This window comes from Nannospalax galili, unplaced genomic scaffold (assembly GCF_000622305.1).
Source record: "Nannospalax galili isolate Female #2095 unplaced genomic scaffold, S.galili_v1.0 scaffold2124, whole genome shotgun sequence".
In the NCBI taxonomy this organism is placed as follows: Eukaryota; Metazoa; Chordata; class Mammalia; order Rodentia; family Spalacidae; genus Nannospalax; species Nannospalax galili.
Genome location: NW_008351698.1, coordinates 479,053 through 499,237, shown reverse-complemented (window position 1 = coordinate 499,237; position 20,185 = coordinate 479,053). Strand labels below are relative to the sequence as shown.

The window sequence follows — 20,185 nt, the reverse complement described above, 5'->3', positions numbered from 1 at the left end:
AATTTTCCGGGTTCCTATCAGGAACTTAGAGTGAGAACGTGGCAGGGACATGGAGAAAATTCAAAGAACAGGTCTTAGGTCTTCAGGATGAACGTGTGGACAACGGACAGGCTTTGAGAGCCAGTACAAATGGGTAAATATTTGCAGAAATTACGTCCCTTACTGATCATAGGGAAAAGCAAACATCTCCTCTCCTCACAGAACACAGAACTGGGCAGAACAGGAGGATCGAGGAGCCACCAAACCTACGAAAGCAGTCTCACTTCTCAATGACTGGACTATGTGGTAATTTGGGGCCTCTAGAAATGGGTGGGTACAAAACAGGAAGGTTCCTGTGACCTGAAAATGAGACAGACCAAGTGGGAACAACTGAGTTGCATTTCCCACCTCTTAGCCCTTAACTAAAAAGATCAAAAGCTTGGAGGTAGGTAATAGATGAGGGGACCCCTGAGTCAGGTTCCTTTCAGAGTATAGCTCTCAAAGAAATGGTTTATACATTTTGGGATTCTCCCCTTTCCAGTGCACTCTGCTCCAGATATACACCACCTCCGACTCATCCTGATGCCATTTGAGTTGCTGCTTTGTTATCTCCTGCTGCACTCTGTGGATGCTGTTTCATATAGAGAGGGGACAACTGTCTCTACAATGCACTTTCCGCCTGACTTAGGATCCCAACTGCCCTCCTCAAACCCCTTGTCCTGCCAGACCCTGCTCCCAAAGTCCCTACCTGGCTTCAGTCACATATCCCCTCTCCCCAAGTTCCTGGTAGGCCTGGCTCTGAGGAATGCCCTGGAGGAAGCTGGCTGCCAGGCTGATGTCCAGGCCCTGCAGCTTCAGCTCTACCGCTTGGGAGGTGTGAAGGCCACACAGGCCCTCGTTCACCATCTTCAAGAGCTCCAGAAAGTGGAGAGCACAGACTGGCAAGTGTCAACAGAAGCCCTAATCTCTGCTCTGCAGTTGTTAGCCAGGGAGCAGCTAGGTCCAAAGAGGGTCCAACGCTCCATCTCCACGGTGGACTGTGAGAATGATCAGGAACAGAGTGTGCACAACGTGGTCCGGCTGCTGCCAGCAGTGGGAGCCTACTACAACCTGGCCACAGCTTTGTATTATGCCATTCAGAACTGCACTGATAAGGCCAAGGATCGAGGACGAGATGGGGCCATAGATCTGGGTTATGACCTTCTGATGACCATGGCAGGTCTATCAGGGGGCCCTGCTGGTGTAGTGATCAGTGCTGCCCTTAAACCAGCACTGAAGGGTGGGGTTCAGCAGCTGATCCAATATTATTATGATGAAAAAGAGGTGAACATCTCTCAGCCAGAGGCCAGGAAAGATGGCTTGTGGGGCATCTCAGATGGGAGTGACTTGGAAGAAACAACCCCAACCCCTTCAGTGTCAGAATTTGTAAGTCCAGCTTCCTATTGGGGGTGGACCTTATTTAAGAGCTATGGTTGAGATCTTGGAGCTAGGAGTCTTGGGATACCAGAGGTACTAACTGCAGAACAAATAAATGGAATATTCTCACATGCTGTATCTGGTGTGCTCAAACTTCTGAGGGCCGCATATCCATATCCAAATCTCTGATTTGTTGTCCAGGAGGAAAGAAGGGCTATAAAATGGAGGAATTTGAGATTAAGGGTTTAGGTGGGTGTAGTGGCTCACACCTGTAATCCCAGCACTCCAGAGTCTAAAGTAGGAAGTTTGCCACTAATTTGAGGTCAGCCTAGATTACATCCAATGCAGCCCAAGCTACCGATAGCAGGGAGGGTAGAAGAGGAGGATGGGTGGACGAATTTGGGGTATTGTTATGGCTATTTTTCTCTCAAAACTCGTTTTTAAATTTCTAAAGTAGGAATAGTCTATTTTCACCTGAATGGGTGATTATAGAAATTAAGAAGTGATACCATGAGCCCACGGTATTTATCACTATATCCGCAATAATAAATTGTTTTATTATTATTTTATTATTGTTTTATTATTATATTATTATTATTATTTAAAATTGTTTTATTATTATTCTCAGCTCTTCTCTTCCTATCCCAAACTGTCGAAATTCTGGTCCCACCCCTTCTATGGAGTGCTTAGCGCCTCCACCTCAATCTGGTTTCGTTTCTTCGCCCCAAGTGCAGATTCTGGAAAGTCAGCTGTTCTCGTGTAGAGCTGCTTTACTTGGGCTCCGCCCCGCAAGGGGGCGGGAAGAGCGCGAACATGAGCGTTTCCACCAATCACCACCGTTGAAGGTGTGGCTTAGGAGCAGCTCTTCCTGCCCAGTGGAGGGCGGGATCGTGCCTGCGCCAATGAGCGCGCCACCCCGGACGGACGAGGCTGGGTGAGGTGGAGGCGGGGCCCGGGGCGAGCCAGGAACCAGCTCCAGGCCGGCCGCTGTGACCTGCTGCGCCGTATCCCGGCAGAGTCGGGGCCAGGTGGGAAAAGACGCTTCCGGAGCTTTGAGGACTGGAAGTTGCTGGAGCCCCTGGAGGGAGCGGCTGGAGCAGGTACAGCCCTAGAGGATGCGGAGCAGGGGCGGATGCGCGAGTTCTTCCCCGAGGAGGGCGCCTGCCCGGGGTTATGCCTGGACCACGCAGCTTCTATCTGGTTAAATTGGAGCTCGGCTGGGTCCGAGATGCTACACTCAGCCTGGCCTAGCTCGCTGACGCTGTCACCTCCCCTGCAGCCCCGGAAAGCTGGAACCTGCATCGTGGGCATTTGTTCCTTGTCTTAAGTCAAAGCTCTAACCTCTGCTCTGCATGATCTTTGATCCTTAAAAAAAAAAAAAAAAATCCAAGGACAGACCCGATATACATTCTTATTTGTTATATATAAATAAAGTCCTGGAAGGTGACACTGTTTGCTTAAGGTTACACAGAATCTAGTTTACTTCAGAAAAGCTGCTTGGGTGCAAAATTGGAGCCTAAGAGAGTGAGAGATAACGTGAGAAAATACTGTATTGCATGCAGCCTTTAACCTCGCTCAGTGTGCAGTCCGCTTGGGAAGACTACTTTTTGTTTTGTTTCATATTTAAATCTTAGAATTTACTTGTTCCCTTGCCATTTAATTCCAGAAAAACTGAGATCTTAGACTCTTAAAAATGTGGCCGGGAGTGGTGGCACACCATTTAATCCCAGCACTTGGTAGTCAGAAGCAGGCGGATCTCTGTGAGTTCAAGGCCAGCCTGGTATACATAGTGAGTTCCAGGACAGCTGGGGCTACAGGGAGACCCTGTCTCAAAAAGACCAAAATTTTTTTTAAAAAGTACTTTTTGCTTCTTTTTAAAAAATATTTTAGCCGGGCGTGGCGGCGCACGCCTTTAATCCCAGCTCTTGGGAGTAAGAGGCAGGCAGATCTTTGTGAGTTCGAGGCCAGCCTGGTCTACATAGTGAGTTCCAGGACAGCTGGGGCTACAAGGAGACCCTGTCTCAAAAAAAAAAAGACAAAAAATAATTTTATACTTTTATTATTATGTGTAAGAGTGTTTTGCCTGCATGTATATAAGTGCACCATGTGCATTGTAGTGTCTATGGAGGCCAGAAGAGGGTGTTGGGTCCCCTGGAACCAAACAGTTGTGAGTTGCTATGTGGGTGCTGGGAACACAACCCAGGTCCTCTTCAAGAAAAGGAAGTGCTCTTAGCCACTGAGTCATTTCTCCAGCCCCTATTTTTCTTTCTTTCTCTTTTTTTTTGTGAGATGGGGGTCTCCTTGTAGCCCCAGCTGGCCTGAACTCACTGTGTAGACCAGGCTGGCCTTAAACTCACAGAGATCCACCTGCCTCTACCTCCTGAATGCTGGGACTAAAGGTGTACATGACCACACCTGGTGCTATTTTTTTTGTTCGTTTGTTTCTTAACAGCAATACAGGTTAATAGTTTTTTTTTATTTTTTTTTATTATTATTTTTTATTTTATGTGTATGTGTGTATTGCCTGCATGTAAGTAAGTGCACCCATGTTGTGCAAAGCCAAACCGGTGGAGGTTAGAAGAGGCTGTCAGATCCTCTGGGACTAGAGTTACAGACAGTTGTTAGCTGCCATGTGGGTGGTGGGATTTGAACCCCTGTCTTCTGCAAGAACAACCAGTGTTTTTAACTGCTGAGCCATCTCTCCAGCCCATGTTTGTTTTTTGTTCTTTGTTTTTTAATTTTTGGCCTTTTAGAGACAGAGTCTCTCTGTAGCCCCAGCTGGCCTGAACTTTCTATGTAGTAGACCAGGCTGGCCTTGAACTCACAGAGATTCACCTGCCTCTGCCTCACAAGTGCTGGGATTAAAGGCATGCACGCCACGCCCAGTCAGATATATAGTTTTTTTTTTTTGGTTGTTTTGGGGGGGGGTTAATTTATTTTTATTTTATGTGTATGAGAGTTATGCCTGCATGTAAGTATACCTGTGTCATGCAGAGGACAGAAGAGACTGTCAGATCCCCTGAAAGTGGAGTTAGGGATAGTTGTTAGCCTCCATGTGTGTTCTGGGATTCGAACCTGGGTCTTCTGCAAGAACAGTCAGTGTTCTTAACTGCTGAACCATCTCTCCAGCCCCAGTATATAGTTTTTAAAAGTCAAGCATGGCACTGGTCATGTTAGTTCAACCACTAGCATAAATGAGACCTCATGTTTGATCTCCATCAAGGACTAAAGGGGCTAAAATGAAAACTTAGCTCTTAGGGCAGGAAAGATGACCCAGTCATTAAGAGGACTTGCTGCTAGTGCAGAAGACTGGAGTTTAGATCCCAGCACATACATTGGGCTGCTTACACCACCTGTAACTTCATCTCCAGGGGATCTGATGCCCTCTCTGGCCTCCACAGGCACACACACACACACAAACACACAAATCAATAATGCATGTATTTTTTATTTATGCATTTATTTTTATTTATGTGTATGAGTGTTTTGCCTGCATGTATGTAAGTGCATCACATGCAGGCAAACCCTCAGAGGCCAGAAGAAGGTGTTGGAGTCCCTGGATCTAGAATTAAGCTGTTGTTAGCTGCCATGTGGGTGTTGGGAACCAAACCTGAGGCCTCTGGAAGAGCAGTCAGTGCTCTTGCCCAATCCATTCCCTTCCCTCTTCTTTCCTACTTTCAGAGAAAGGTAACCTCATGCACCCCAAACATTTTTTTTCTCTGTAGTAGAAAAGAACACAAATCTGTTTGTTTCTCCTGTTTGTTTAGACTCAAGCTGCAATAAAAGTAAATTTTAATTTCATAATAGATACGAGATGGCAGGGGACAGGGAAATGAAAATAGTTTTGTGTGAAATTTCTGGGTCTTCACAAATTTGATAATTCACATGAAGAGTCTGAGGGTGACAGAGGTCATAAAAATGCAGTTTTAGAGACCAAATGTCCTTTTGCACGATACTTAGACATCTACAGTGGAGCTCCTCTTTCCTGGTAGGTGGGCAGTTTGTAGGTGAACTCCCCTCACCTACAATGTTTCGGTCCCTGAAAAAGCTTCAGGGTCAGCAAGAGTCATAAATATTCAAGGCCAACGTTGATCTTTATTGTTTATTTTTTAGTTGTTTTTTGGGTGGTTTTGTTTTGAGACAGGGTCTCCTTGTAGCCCCAGCTAGCCTGGAACTCCCTAGGTAGACAAGGCTGGAGTAGACTTACAGAGACAGACGCTCCTGTCTCTGCCTCTAAGTGCTGGGATTAAAGGTGTGCATCACCATGCCTGACTGATCTTTATCACTTATGCATTGCTCCAGCATAAACAACTACAAATGCATGAAAAATTAAAGTAAATAAATTAAAGGAACTAGATAAGACAATGAAAATACTATTTGTTAAGTTGAATAACAGGTACACGAACATCCTTATACTGTATTCTGCTTCTTTCTTTTAGGCTGGAGAGATGGCTTAGTGATTAAGAGCACTGGGTACTCTTGCAGAGGACCTAGGTTCCATTCCCAGCACCCACATGGTAGCTAACAACAGTCTATAACCACAGTTCCAATGGATCTGACACCCTCTTCTGGCCTCCATGGGCATTACATGCATGGATACATTTATATGCATGCAAAATACTCATTAACATAACTAAAATAAAATAAAAATTTTTTAGAAAGAACTTTTCTTTTTTCTTTTTTTGACATAGGCTCTTATATAGCCCAGGTTTATCTTAAATTCACCATTTAGCTTGGGCCTGCCTTGGAACTCTTGATCTTCCTGCCTCCACCTGCCAAGTGCTGGGATAGAGGCATGTGCCACCATGCCCAGCTCTTCATTTTACTTTTGTGTGTTTGAAAGTTACCACTAAAACAAAAAATCCCACATATTGGAACTATTAAATAATGTTCCCTGAAAAAACTGCAGCAAACTATAATAGTAGTTACTTTTAGAGAGAAAGGACAGGGACCAATATTGAGAATAGGGTTATAGACTTTTAAATTAGAACAATAATCACATAGCCAGATTTAGAGGCTTGTACCTATCATCCGGCTGAGACAGGATTGCTGTGATTTCAAGTCCCCAGATTGAGATCCTGTTTTTGTTTTTCTTTTTCTTTAAAAAAAAATTTATTGAGCTTTTGTACATTTCATACAACAGTTCTTAATCACATTTAGACCCTCCCTCCCCTATCCATTCCCCCCACCCCCCCACCAGACCTTTATTCTGCTCTACATGTTGAGTCCTATCCAGTTAAGCATTTGTACCCAGATGTCCTTCAGTGCAAATTCATCCACTAGAGTCTAGTCAGCCTATCTAGAGATCATTGGTATGGCATGTTCTCTCTCAGATGGTAGTGATCAATATCCAATAATTCCCTACCTGCCACCCATTTCCCTTTCTCCACTCTGAGCCTTTGTCTGATTGAGCTGGCATGGGTCCTGTGCTCAATACCACCATTGCTATAAGTTCATATGTGCAAGCTTCCAATGGCTTGAAAGGCTCTGCTTCTCTATGTACAACCAACCCTGCCTGTTACAGTCTTTTTGCCCCCTCTTCCGAAATGGTCCCTGAACTGTGGATAGAGTGTCCTATCCAGGGACACACACTCTGCAGTCTCTTATTCTTTAAAATTTGGCCAGTTGTGGCCTTTTGTGTATATCACACTCTGTTGTATAAGGAGGCTTCACTGGTAAGAGTTGAGGGATGCACTAGTTTTCTTTTTTTTTTTTTAATCCTAAGGAATTGCTGGGCATGGTGGCGCACACCTGTAGTCCCAGCACTTGGGAGACAGAGGCAGGCAGATCTCTGTGAGTCGAGGCCAGCCTGGTTTACATAGCGAGTTCCAGGCCAGCTGGGGCTACAGGGAGACCCTGTCTCAACACCAAAAAAAAAAACGTAATGAATTTATTGGGCTTGCTAACAGAGCATAGGGTAGGGGTTTACTTACATAAGAGTGCCCCCCGCCATTTATGGCTGTGCTGGAAAGTCCACACCCAAACATAGATCCTGTGACAGCCACACAAAATGGTGAGAGAGGTGCCTCATGGTGTTCTTGGCTTATATATCCTTATCCCCTCCCCCTCATGCAGCTAAGGTCAACCGATTGGGTGGGAGGGGTAACTGACTCCCCCTCAACTACTTGATGAGCTTGGGAAGGAGATGTGACTATAGCTTGCTAGCATAGTGGTCAGAGGACACTTCCAGGTAACACTTCACCCCTTCAGCTTTTACATTCTTTCTGCCAACCTCTTCCACAAAAGTCCCTGAGCCCTGGAGGGGGTGATAAGTGTGGGATGATCTTCCTCCCATTGTGGCAAGGCACTGAACTTTCCGGTCTCTGCATCATCTGTTTTCCATAGGCTGTTGACCCATTTCAGTGGGATTCCATCTACTATAAACACACAAACAACAATAACAAGAGCACCTAAACAGTGCTATAATAACCTATGGATATAAAGACAAATGCTTGGATGGTACTTTAGCAGGTGCATCCATCCATCTAACAAAACAGTTGCAGTGGCTTCCCCACTGGTGGCCTATATCCTCCCCTGCCACAGGGGGTTGGCCTGGTCTACAGTACCAGATGTGTGTTCCACCCCTAGGATCAGGCATTATATCCAATCGAAAATTTGCTGATTGTACATACACTAGATATGCCACTATTGCACCAGCAAGAACATCTTGATTGGGATGTTGATAGTTCAGTACTCAGGGTCCATTTTTGAGCAGAATTATAGGGGACAATTCTCTCCCAGCCATCTGCATAGCACTTTCTGGCACTATGAAAGCTACCCATCCAGTGGCAGGGAGTTTCCAGCTTAGTCCAAGCTTTATTTCTTCCTCTCCCACACTCATGTGGTGTCTTCAGCAATAGGGTTTTATCATAAAATAATAGGGTTTTTAAATAAATACATGAATCATCATGAGTCTATGGATGATTTAGTCCAGCAAAATATCCAATTGAGAACTGACATCCTTTTCCACTCAGAGCCCAAAATGGCACAGTGGGAGATGCTGAAGAATCTTGACAACCCATTTCTGGACCAGCTGCACCAGCTATACTCACAAAGCATCCTGCCAATGGACGTCCGTCAGCACTTGGCTGCTTGGATTGAAGACCAGAACTGGTGAGAGCTTCAGAAGTTCAGGAGGTTTCTCCTGAGACCCCCCCCCCCAGATCCTAAGGACATCCTGGACCTTAGGACAGCAGCTGCTTTACAGAGATCCTAATCAGTGTCATTCCTGGTCCTCAGGAGGGAAGCTGTGCTAGGCAATGATAATTCCAAGGCCAATCTGCTATACTTCCACATCTTGGACCAACTGAACCAGTGTGACCACTACAGCCCAGATCCTGATTATTTTTTACTACAGCATAACTTGCGAAAATTCAGCCGGGACATTCAGGTAGTTGGAGAAGTTGGGAGTGACTGGGTGGGACCAGCCACTGAGTGTAGATTAAGGATCAGGGTACGGAACAGCCCTTGGAGATGCAAAGATAGGAAAGTACACCTGCAAAAGAAGGAGAGAGTCTGGACTTCAGGCATCGGATCTCTGGTGGAGAAAAGAACTGTCTAGATGATGCTGTTGGAAAAGGACTGGAGACTCTGAAAGGAGGGGAAATACTGGTCACTGATGGTGATTAAATGAGATCCATCCTTCTGCATTTCTTATTTAGACCTTTCCCTGTGGTCCTACCCAGTTGGCTGAGATGATCTTTAATCTTCTTCTGGAAGAAAAAAGAATTCTGAATCAGGCCCAAAGGGCTCAAGTGGTAAGAACAATTTGGTGGTAATGTTGGAAGCTCCTGGAATAGAAAAGGACTATACAAAAGACTTAGGGATTTTGTCTCAAAACAGGATATCCCCACATTCCATGGTATAATTTCAGTCTAGATTTAAGGATGAAAAGTCAGAGTTCAAATGCGTTCAAAGCCTCTTATTTCAGGAGCAAGACAGGCCAACTGTTGAAACAAGGGTGGAGAGCCAACAGTTTGAGATTGAATCCCGGATCCTGGATTTACAGACTATGGTGGAGGTTGGTGGATGTGTGGGGTGGGGAGGCTTTAGCTTTTCTGTACCCTCAGAACCAGCCTTATTGGGGTCTCCTCTGCAGATGTTGGTGAAGTCTATCAGGCAACTAAAAGATCTGCAGGATGTCTTCAGCTTCAGATACACGATTCAAAGTAGGATCACAGAGACGGGTGGGAGAAAGATGGGGGCCTACTGGGAGGCCTAGCCTGGAGGACAGCTCAAGTGGAAAGCTCCATGAGCAGCAGTCACCTATGGCTATTTGTGTCAGTGACTGTAGTCCTATTGCTATGCAAGGCAAAAGTGCCAGGGTGTGTTGTAGAGGGTGGACTGGAGATGTAGCTGAGGGGTAGCTAGTGAATGATGGAGGAGATGCATGGAAAACCACCTTAGGTTGAGTAGGCTTCTGGTCCATACAGAATTTACCTGAGGGCCCCCAGGTGCCTGTGCTTTGCCTGGTTCCCCTTCTTCCCGCTCCTACATTTCCCATCCTTGACTGAGATGCTGGCCAGCAAAAGGGAATTTTCCACTGGTGTGATGCCTGCTTCTGCCTTTCAGAGAAGACATCCTCTTCGGACCCACATCAGAGCCAACAGCTGCAGCTTGTGCAGAAAACTGCCAATGACCTGGACAAAATGAGAAAGGTGAAAAGCAGAGCACAGAGGGAATGGGCAACAGAGAACTAGAAGACAGAGGGCTTGGAGGCTCTGGCCTCTTAGCCTTGACTTCTCTTTCTCCTCTTCATCAGCTGGATGAGGAAGGATGTTGAGGGGTACTTCATACTCACGTTATCTCTTTCCTAGGAGGTGCTAGATACCTCCAAAGCACTAGTAGGCCGATTAACCACCTTGATTGACCTGCTGCTGCCAAAGTTGGATGAGTGGAAAGGGCAGCAGCAGAAATCCTGTATTGGAGCCCCACGACCTGACCTCAACCTACATCAGCTGGAAGAGTGGTGAGAGAAAAAGCTAGTTTTTCCCATCCCTTTATTACACTCTAGCCCTAGGCCTAGCCACTCCTTGTGATGCCCTGTAGGTTATAACAGCAAGTACAGCGCTGGGGGCTGTGGGGAGCTCAATGGTAGAGTGCTTCTCTTGCGTGTACAAGGTCCTGGGTTTGATCACCAGCACAGAACAAGGAAGGATGGGAGGGGAAGGGAAAGGACAGAAGCAGGGGAAGGAAGGAAGGAAAAACTGCAGCAAGTGATGTATTCTGCCTTTTACCCTCACAACTCAGGGAGACCAGAGCCCAGTCTTTACCTTGGTGAATTAATGAAAAGTAATGAGTTTGAAGCTGGGCCTGGTGGTACACACCTTTAATCCCAGTACTTGGGAGGCAGAGGCAGGCAGATCTCTGTAACTTTGAGCCCAGCCTGGTCTCCATAGTGAGTTCCAGGTCAGCTGGGGCTACAGGGAGACCCTGCCTCAAAAAGACCAAAAAAAAAAAAAAAAAGCATAAAATGGGCATACTTGGGTAACAGAGGCAGGCAGATCTCTGTGAGTTTGACATACTGAGTTCCAGGTCACCCAGGGCTACATAATGAGACCCTGTCTCAATAAAACAAGACGGTTCCAATGGTTCCAAAATCATGGGTTATGGGTTCTGTTGCCAGGCTTAACTGGAATCACATAAAAACTTCATCTCTAATTGGTTGTAGGATCTTGAGCAGGTCACTTTCTGTGCTTCAGGTTATCATGTATAAAAGGGTATTTAATGATAATAATATCTACCTTATTGTGTGAGGTCAGGATGAAATACATTAAAAATGTATGAAGTATTATCATGCAGAGGCTCTATATTAAAGTGAACCATCAGGCTGGGGAGATGGCCCTGTGAGTAAGTGCTTGCTTTATGTAAGCATGAAGAGCTGAGTTCAAATTCCCAGCACCAGGTGGGCAGAAGTAGGCAGATACCCAGAACTTGCTGGCCAGTCAATCCAGGCAAAATGGTGAGCTCAGTTCAGAGAGAGACCCTGCCTCAAAAAAAAAGGTGGAAAGCAATAGAGGAAGACACTCAGTTCTTGTCTCTACATACATGGGTACTTGCACACACTACACAAAATAAAGTTAAATGGCATTACGTTAATAAACCTTTTATCCATTTTTATATGAAAATAACTTTGACAAGGCGTGGTGGTGCACGCTTTTAGTCCCAGCACTTGGGAGGCAGAGGCAGGTGGATCTCCGTGAGTTGAAAGCTAGGCTGGTCTCCACAGTGATTCCAGGCCAGCAGTGGCTACAGGGAGACTCTGTCTCAAAAAGACAAAAAAAAAAAATAGCTTTGAATTTCATCTTTTGGATTAAGAATCATGTTAAATAATGTACTTTACACTTCCCAGAATCTGTTTATTCATTTTGTTTGTGACAGGGTCTCCTGTATTCCAGGCTGGCCTTGAACTCACTGAAGATGAGCTTCTGATCCTCTTGCCTCCCCTTCCCAGTGCTCCTTCCAGGTGCATGCCCCCCATGTCTGGTTTATGCAGTGCTGGGGATTAAACCTCGGGCTTTGTGTATACTCTACCAACTGAGCTACATCTCTAACCCCTTGTTTTTGTTTTTTGAGACAGAGTCATGTTATAGCCTAGGCTGGCTTCAAACTCACAATCCTGCTTCAGCCTCATGAGTGCTGGGATGTAATACCTGGCTCTGGGTTCTTTTTTTTTTCTCCCTCCCTGAATTCTGTCACCCAGGTTCACGGCTGGAGCAAAACTGTTGTTTCACCTACGGCAGCTGCTAAAACAGCTAAAGGAAATGGGTCACATGGTTCAGTATGAGGGTGACACTTTTGAAAAAGGAGTGGATCTGCAAAATGCCCAAGTCACAGAGTTGCTACAACGTCTACTCCAAAGGTCTGGAGAAGACTCTGTGGGGAGAAAAACAGGGAAGAAACAGAGAGATGCTGAGTTATACGTTCTGTTCATATATCTTCCCCTAGAGCCTTTGTGGTGGAAACTCAGCCCTGCATGCCCCAAACTGTCGGTCGCCCCCTTATCCTGAAAACTGGAAGCAAGTTCACTGTTCGAACAAGGTTAGCATTTCCAGACTCCTGCATCATTTTTCCAACCCTGCCATTGTGAATTTTCTGACTTTACAGATAGACCCTCTTGTTCTTGAGATTTCCTTCTTTCCTCTCAATTCACCTACTTCTTATACCCCATATTTTTCTGAACATCTGGCCTTGTCAGGAGTTTGAGATTGACCATCTTATATACATTGCATCCTCTTCTCCCCCAGGCTGCTAGTACGACTCCAGGAAGGCAATGTGTCACTCACAGCAGAAGTCTTCATCGACAGGTATGTGGAGGCAGGTGAAGGAGGTGACTAAGGTGGCCAGTGGGACATGGGCTGGTGGTGTGGTGGAGGTGCTCACTCTACAGCAGAGCCCTTGGACTGCCTTCTTTACATGTCGTGCTACTTTACAGAAGTAATAATGCCGCTTTATTTTTTTTAAAATATTTTATTTTTTATTTTTATTTTATGTGTATGAGTGTATTGTCTGCATGTATGTGAGTGCACCCGTGTCATGCAATACCTCAGAGGTCAGAAGAGGGTTTCAGATTCCCCGGAACTGGAGTTAAGGACTGTTCATAGCCGCCATGTGGGTGCTGGAAATCAAACTCCGGTCCTCTGCAAGAGCAGTCAGTGCTCTTAACCACTAAGCCATCTCTCCAGCCCCAATAATGCCTCTTTCTTGTTGAACACATACTAGGTGCCATTCAGCATGTTTAATTGTACTAACAACTCCATGAGTTAGGTATTAACCAGTGCAGCAGACAAATAAGGTCTGGGCTCAAAGATACTGTGTCTCTTCTGCCAGGCCACATAGCTAGTAAGTTCTAGAGATTGATTTGAATCACGGTCTGTCTGACCACAAAGAGTAAATTCCTAATTACTTTTACCTCCCATGATTTTTTCTTTCTTTCTTTCTTTTCAGGAATTCTCAGTTACAAGGGTATGTACCTGATGAGGACATCCATAAACATTTGTACAGAGCTCATAACCTGTACAACTAAATTTGGCACCCCTGGTGGGGGCGTGGACAAGGAAGAAGGGGACTTAGATGGTCCATGAACAAAAGGAAATGAAGTGGGATTTTTGTTTCCCTGCTAAATTTGTTTTTCCCTTTTTTTTTTTTTGGTCTTTTTGAGACAGGGTCTCCCTGTAGCCCCAGCTGTCCTGGAACTCACTATGTAGATCAGGCTGGCCTTGAACTCAGAGATCTGCCTGCCTCTGCCTCCTGAGTGCTGGGATTAAAGGGTGTGCGCCACCACACCCGGCGTTTTTCACATTTGTGTGTGTGTGAGAGAGAGAGAGAGACAGAGAGACAGAGAGAGAGAAGAGTACATGTGTAGGTCAGAGGACAACTAGTGGGAGTCTATGCTCTCCTTCAACCATGTGGGTCCTGGGGATCAAACTCAAGTTGTCAGACTTACTGGCAGGTGCCTTTACCTGTTGAGCCATCTCACTGGCCCTTTCGTACTGATATTTTAAACTCTGAGCATGGGGTAGAGACACAGTCCTATAATTTCAACACTAGGGAAGCTGGGGCAGGAGGATCACTGAAAACTCAAGGCCAGCCCTAGGCTACTATAGCGAGACCCTGTCAAAAAAATAGAAGAAAGGAAAGAATGAGAGGGAGGGAGGGAGGAAGGGAAGGAGGGAGGGGAGGGGGAAGGGAAGGGAAGGAGGGAGAGAGGGAAGGAAGGAAGGAGGGAGGGAGGGAGGAAGGAAGGAAGACTTGACTCCTCTTTGTTTCCATATCTCTTCCCCCCAAAACAGCTTCCGGAAATTCAACATTCTGACCTCCAACCAAAAAACCTTGACCCCTGAGAAGGGGCAGAGACAAGGCTTAATTTGGGACTTTGGCTTCTTGGTAAGAAGGATCAGTAAAATTGGCTTCTAGTCCAAAGGTACAGTAGTTGGAGGAAGTTTCCAGGTCTTGAGGCAAAACAGGGCTTCCAGGGACCTGGGGTTTCCACCCTGACATTCTCTGTTCCCTCACTTCACAGACGCTGTTGGAGCAACGTTCAGTTGGTACAGGAAAGGGTACCAATAAGGTAAGGCTGGGAACTTGCCAAAGCAGTGGATAAGGCCAGGGATTTGTCAAAGGGCCCTCTGATCTCTGTGTCTCCACAGGGGCCGCTGGCTGTGACAGAGGAGTTACACATCATCAGCTTCACAGTCCAGTACACATACCAGGGTCTGAAGATGGAGCTGCAAGTGAGTGAAGAGACGCAGGGAAAGATGAAGCAGATTTTCAAGAAGGCATAAGGAGGGGATAAACTGAAGTCTCTTGGAGTGCCATGATCCCCTGTCCAGTTGTCTCTAGCTAGCGACATCCCATCCCACCACTGTGATTCTGTCTTCTTCCCAGACGGACACTCTTCCTGTGGTGATTATTTCTAACATGAGTCAACTCTCCATTGCCTGGGCCTCAGTTCTCTGGTTCAATATGCTCAGCCCAACCCCCCAGGTAGGAGGTGAGACCGACAGGTGAAGGGTAGAGAAGAGGGTGTGTGGAGGCTTGGTGCCAAGAGCTGCTTTTAAAACATCTTACCCTTCCTATGCCTGTGCAGAACCGGCAGTTCTTCTGCAAACCTCCCAAGGCCCCTTGGAGCTTGCTGGGGCCTGTTCTCAGCTGGCAGTTCTCCTCCTCTATTGGCCGAGGCCTCAATTCAGAGCAGCTGGGCATGCTGAGGAACAAGCTGTTTGGTACAGTCCTTTCTTTTCTCTTAGCCTTTCCCTATCCTTAGTCTGCCCCTGCCTGATGTCCTATCCCAGGACCTCTGTCTGACCTTCAGTCATCTGAGCCATCTGTGATTGTCCCACAGGAAAGAACTGCAAGATGGAGGATGCATTGTTGTCCTGGTCGGACTTTAGTAAGGTAGATCCCTGAAGCCTGTGTAGCTGTCTCTGGTCCCCAGTCCAAATACTAGTGCTGCCTGGGTCCCTTCCCCACACTAGAGACAACTCCACATCCCTTTCTGTCTTTCTGTCCCTCCTTCAGCGAGAAAGCCCCCCTGGCAAGATTCCATTCTGGACATGGTTGGACAAAATCCTGGAGCTGGTACATGACCACCTGAAGGATCTCTGGAATGATGGGTAAGGCCTTGGTCAGCCTTCCTGGCCTGTTTGGTTGCTGTTTTTTCCTGGGCTCAGGAGTGGACTTTTACACAACCTTGTAGCACACAGGAAGAGACCAAAACTGATACAAGATCCCATTAGCAATAATTGCGGCTGAAATTTGTCTAGTGTCTGCTGTGTTCCAGAGCCTGCTTGGTGCTTTCATGAATTCTTTCTTGTAGTCCTTAGATCCACATTGGGATGTGGGTGCTGCCACCTTCAGTTCATGTGAGGAAACCAAGTCATAAAGAAACTAGGAACTTACCCAAGGAACAGAGTCAGCATTCAAACCCAGGCCTGTGTGATGCCCAAGCCATCCTGTGCTTGCCACACTGCCTGCAGATTTGCACATCCTCTGGACTTTATTATTTTTTAAATATATTTATTTTGTGTGCATATGGGAATTCGGGGTGTGGCCCACATGCCATTGTACCATAATGTATGTGGAGGTCAGAGGACAGCTTATTGGAGTGGGTTCTTGCCTTCTACCATGTGGATACTGGGGATTGAACTCAATCAATCAAGTTTGGAAGCAGGTACCTTGCCTGAAGAACCATCTTGTGATCCTTCCCCTGGCTTTTTTTTTTTCTTACTATCTTTTTGAGACAGAGTCCTTTCCCTGGCTTTTATAAGGTACTTTTCATCTGTGTGTCCTCACTCAGTCCTTACACCTCTTCAAACCCTGGGGGTAGAGGTAGGGATAGTCCATTAAAGTTGTGTGACTTGCCAAGATGGAAAAGTGGGTAAATGACAGAAATGGGACCAAAACCCAGGGCTCATTTAGATACAAAGGGGACAGAGGCCCTGGGATCTCACAATGGCTTTCTCTGCTCCAGTCGCATCATGGGCTTTGTGAGCCGGACCCAGGAGCGTCGACTGCTGAAGAAGACCGTCTCTGGCACCTTTCTGTTGCGCTTCAGTGAAACTTCTGAAGGGGGCATTACCTGCTCCTGGGTGGAGCACCAGGAGGATGGTCAGCTGCTCTCCCATGCCATTCCTTGCAGCCTGTGCTTTCTGCCAGACCTCCCTGTCTTCTGACCCCCTGCCTGTCCTGGATTCCCCAGCAGCTTTAAGCTTGGGCACCCAGCGAGGGGAGCTCCAGGGCTAACCTCTTCTTTAGCCCACTTGTTCTGTATCTGTTCTACAGATAAGGTGCTCATCTACTCCGTGCAGCCCTACACCAAGGAGGTACTGCAGTCTCTTCCCCTGACTGAAATCATCCGCCACTACCAGGTTCTTGCTGAAGAGAACATCCCCGAGAACCCGCTACGTTTCCTCTACCCCCGAATCCCTCGGGATGAGGCTTTTGGCTTCTACTACCAAGAAAAAGGTGGGAATCACTGGCATGCATCCTTCCTAGATTGCAGGGATTCTCAGATGTTGATAAATTCAGCTTCCCAGCCGGCCGTGGTGGCACAGGCCTTTAATCCCAGCACTCCAGAGGCAGAAGCAGGCAGATCTCTGTGAGTTCGAGGCCAGCCTGGTCTACATAGTGAGTTCCAGGCCAGCTGGAGCTATAGGGAGACCTTGTCTCAAAAAGACGAAAAAAAAAAAATTCAGCTTCCTCCCTTTCACACATACCAAGAGCTGCTAAGAGATTTGTTCACAGTGCACACTAGGGGGGTACATGTGTCAGGACCATATTATGCACTGGGAGAATTCTGTGCTATGTGTTTAGTACATCAACCTCCCCTACCTCCTGCCTGTCTCCACAGTCAACCTTGAAGAACGGAGGAAATACCTGAAACACCGGCTCATTGTGGTCTCTACCAGGTGAGAGACAAGCCTCACCCATTCCCCTCCGAAATCTGCTTTGATTGCGTGCACTACCCCACCCAGTCCCAATCCCTCCAGCCTCCTCTGCCTGCTGACCCTGACTCTAGCCTCCTTGTTTTTCCCCCGTTCTAGTCTCTCTTCTCTCATAGTTTCCTGATGCCTTCTTTTCCTGTTGTCTCCACCAGGGGTTCCCCTTTAGTAAGGGTCATAATCACTGGCGTTAATAGGACCCTACTTGATTGCCAAGCATAGGACTAGATTTCCTAAAAACACATTTTTCATTCAATCTCTATGAGGGTCCACTGGAGTAGGTAATAACAATGGCTGTATCCATTGAAAGTGGATTTTTGCTGGGTACTGGGCTACATGCTTTCTGTGTATCATCTCATCTGGTTGAATCTTCATATTTGGCCTGTGAGATAGTCACTGTGACTCTTATCAGCTGAGGAAACTGATTTAGTGTGAAGCAGCATACTGAAGGGACATGGCTATTGAATAATCGGGTCTTACAGATCACTTGTTCAGTACTGATTGGTTGGTTGGTTGGTTGGTTGGTTGGTTGGTTGGTTGGTTGGTTTGACTTTGGTTGGTAGTGGTGGTTTTAGTTTGGGGGGTTTTTTTGTTTGTTTGTTTGTTTTTGCCTTTTTGAGACAGGGTCTCCTTGTAGCCCCAGCTGTCCTGGACTGCACTATGTAGACCAGGCTGGCTTCGAACTCACAAAGATCCACCTGCCTCTGCCTCCCAAGTGCTGGGATTAAAGGCATGTGCCACCATGCCTGGCTGGGGTTTTCTTTATTTAAAAATATTTTATTTATTATTTTTATTTTATGTGTATGTGTGTACTGCCTGCATGTAGGTAAGTGCACCCGTGTCCTGCAATGCCCGCAGAGGACAGAAGAGGTTGTATGATCCCCTGGAACTGGAGTTATGGACAGTCGTTAGCTGCCATGTGGGTCCTGGGGTTCAACCTGGGTCTTCTGCAAGAACAACCAGTGTTCTTAACTGCTGAGCCATCTCTCCAGCCCCAGTTTTGGGGTTTTCTTGTGGCAGGGTCTCACTATGTAACCCTGGCTAGCCTGGAATTCACTATGTAGACCAGGCTGGCCTTAACTCCCAGAGATCTGCCTGCCTTTGCCTCCCGAATGGCGCAGCACCATGCTTTCCAACCTTAAATCCTTTTTTAAAAAATATTTTATTTATTTTTATTTTATGTGTATGCGTGTATTGTCTGCATGTAGGTAAGTGCACCTGTGTCGTGCAGTGCCCACAGAGGCCAAAAGAGGGCACCAGAGTCCTTGGAACTGGAGTTATGGATGGTTGTTACCCGCAATGTGGGTGCTGGAAACCAGACCCAGGTCCTCTGGAAGCATAGCCAGTGCTTTTAACCATTAAGACATCTTTCCAGTCCCCCCTCTTTTCTTGAATTTTTTTTTGGCAACCTTAAACTCTTGATCTTCTAGTTTCTATTTCCTAAGTGCTGGAATTACAGGTATGCACCATTATACCTAACTCTCTTCTAGTTCTTTATGAGATATATAATAAATTATAATTATGGTTACCCTACTGTGCTGTAGAACACTAGAGATTAGTTATTCTTCTATCTACCTGTATTTTGGAGCTGGGGATAGTGGCTCATTCCTACAATCCCAGAACTTTGGAGACTGGAGCAGGAGGGTTGCCATGAGTTCTAGACCAGCCTGGGCTACATATTGAGTTTGAGACCAGCCTAGACTACAGAGACTGTCTCAAAGAATCAAAAACTATTTTGGTACCTGTTATCAAACTTCCCACTATCTGCATTTCTCCTACCTTTCTCAGGTTCTAGTTACCACTTTTGTTTGGTTGGTTGGTTGGTTTGGTTTGTTTGTTTGTTTGTTTTTTTGCCTTGGGGTCCTTTATTTATTTATTTATTTATTTATTTACTTTTGAGACACAGTCTCTCTGTGACCCCAGCTGGCCTGGAACTTGCTATATATATCAGGTTGGCCTCAGTCTGACACAGATCCACCTGCCTCTGCCTTCCTGATGCTAGGATTAAAGGTGTGCCCCACCATACCCAGCCACTATTTTTTTATTATGCATGTGTGTGTGTGTACACACATGTTGGGAGGGGTGCATGCCCACATATGTGTATGCATCATGTGCATGCAATGCCCACAGAGGCCAGAAGAGGGCATCAGATTCCCCCAACAACTGGAGTTATGAACAGTTATTAGTTACCATGTAGGTGCTGGGAAGCAAACCCAGGCCCTCTTCAAGAACAGCAAGTGCTCTTAACTACTAAGCTGTTTCTCCAGCCCCCACCATGACCAGTCAAAAAAAGATTTTTTAGCACATTTATTTGTGTGTGTATGCATGTGCCATGACATACATGTGGAGGCAAAAGGAAAACTTTTAAGAGTTGTTTCTCTCCTACTATATGGGGCCCAGGGACCAAATTTAGGTCTGATGTCTTGGCAGTAAAAGTGCCTTTAACCGCTGAGCTATCTTGTTTGCCTTTAAAAAATATATATTTTGTTTATTTTTTTATGTGTATGAATGTATTGCCTGGATGTAGGGAGGTGCACCCCTGTCGTACAATGCATACAGAAGTCAGACAAGGCCTTATGCATGTTAGGCAAGCACTCTACCATCTTAACTGTAGGTTCTATTCTCTACCTCTATGAAGTCAGTTTTTTTGTTTCTATGTGAAAAACGTGTCTTTATGTGTCTGATTTATTTCACGTAGCATAATATCCTAGAGTTCCATCCATGTTGCCAAAAATGATAGGATTTCATTTTTTCAAGGCTGGGTAATATGTCATATATAAGTAGTCTCATATTATACACACACACACACACACACACACACACACACACACACAAAATGTTCTCAGTGA

At 46.1% G+C, this 20,185-nt stretch overlaps 2 protein-coding genes across 4 annotated transcripts in view; both read left to right on the top strand.

The window, feature by feature from the left end:
* Nucleotides 1–204: 204 nt before the first annotated feature.
* On the top strand, nt 205–1,524 carry Apof (apolipoprotein F). 2 transcript variants are annotated; one of them, XM_008848739.2, is made up of 2 exons: nt 205–285; nt 521–1,524. In XM_008848739.2, exons 1-2 carry the CDS (start codon nt 270–272, stop codon nt 1,453–1,455), a joined length of 951 nt encoding a protein of 316 aa, XP_008846961.1. In that variant the 5' UTR covers nt 205–269; the 3' UTR covers nt 1,456–1,524. The 2 variants fall into 2 exon arrangements, with proteins under 2 accessions (XP_008846961.1, XP_029409711.1); XM_029553851.1 differs by having other exon boundaries at nt 205–309.
* Nucleotides 1,525–2,328: 804 nt separating this feature from the next.
* Stat2 (signal transducer and activator of transcription 2) overlaps nt 2,329–20,185 on the top strand; it is a 19,341-nt gene continuing 1,484 nt past the window's right edge. The window contains exons 1-22 of one of the 2 annotated variants that reach the window (XM_008848737.3): nt 2,329–2,495; nt 8,370–8,508; nt 8,635–8,785; nt 9,057–9,152; nt 9,326–9,415; nt 9,494–9,563; nt 9,967–10,052; nt 10,212–10,363; nt 12,098–12,256; nt 12,343–12,435; nt 12,642–12,701; nt 13,342–13,359; nt 14,187–14,280; nt 14,417–14,464; nt 14,544–14,627; nt 14,782–14,880; nt 14,984–15,119; nt 15,239–15,291; nt 15,415–15,509; nt 16,367–16,503; nt 16,678–16,860; nt 17,246–17,303. In XM_008848737.3, the coding sequence (XP_008846959.1) occupies nt 8,378–8,508; nt 8,635–8,785; nt 9,057–9,152; nt 9,326–9,415; nt 9,494–9,563; nt 9,967–10,052; nt 10,212–10,363; nt 12,098–12,256; nt 12,343–12,435; nt 12,642–12,701; nt 13,342–13,359; nt 14,187–14,280; nt 14,417–14,464; nt 14,544–14,627; nt 14,782–14,880; nt 14,984–15,119; nt 15,239–15,291; nt 15,415–15,509; nt 16,367–16,503; nt 16,678–16,860; nt 17,246–17,303 (2,093 nt within the window). In that variant the 5' untranslated portion in view covers nt 2,329–2,495; nt 8,370–8,377. Of the gene's footprint in view, nt 2,496–8,369; nt 8,509–8,634; nt 8,786–9,056; nt 9,153–9,325; nt 9,416–9,493; nt 9,564–9,966; nt 10,053–10,211; nt 10,364–12,097; nt 12,257–12,342; nt 12,436–12,641; nt 12,702–13,341; nt 13,360–14,186; nt 14,281–14,416; nt 14,465–14,543; nt 14,628–14,781; nt 14,881–14,983; nt 15,120–15,238; nt 15,292–15,414; nt 15,510–16,366; nt 16,504–16,677; nt 16,861–17,245; nt 17,304–20,185 lie in introns of those variants that run through there. The other variant, XM_008848738.3, reaches the window with a different exon arrangement.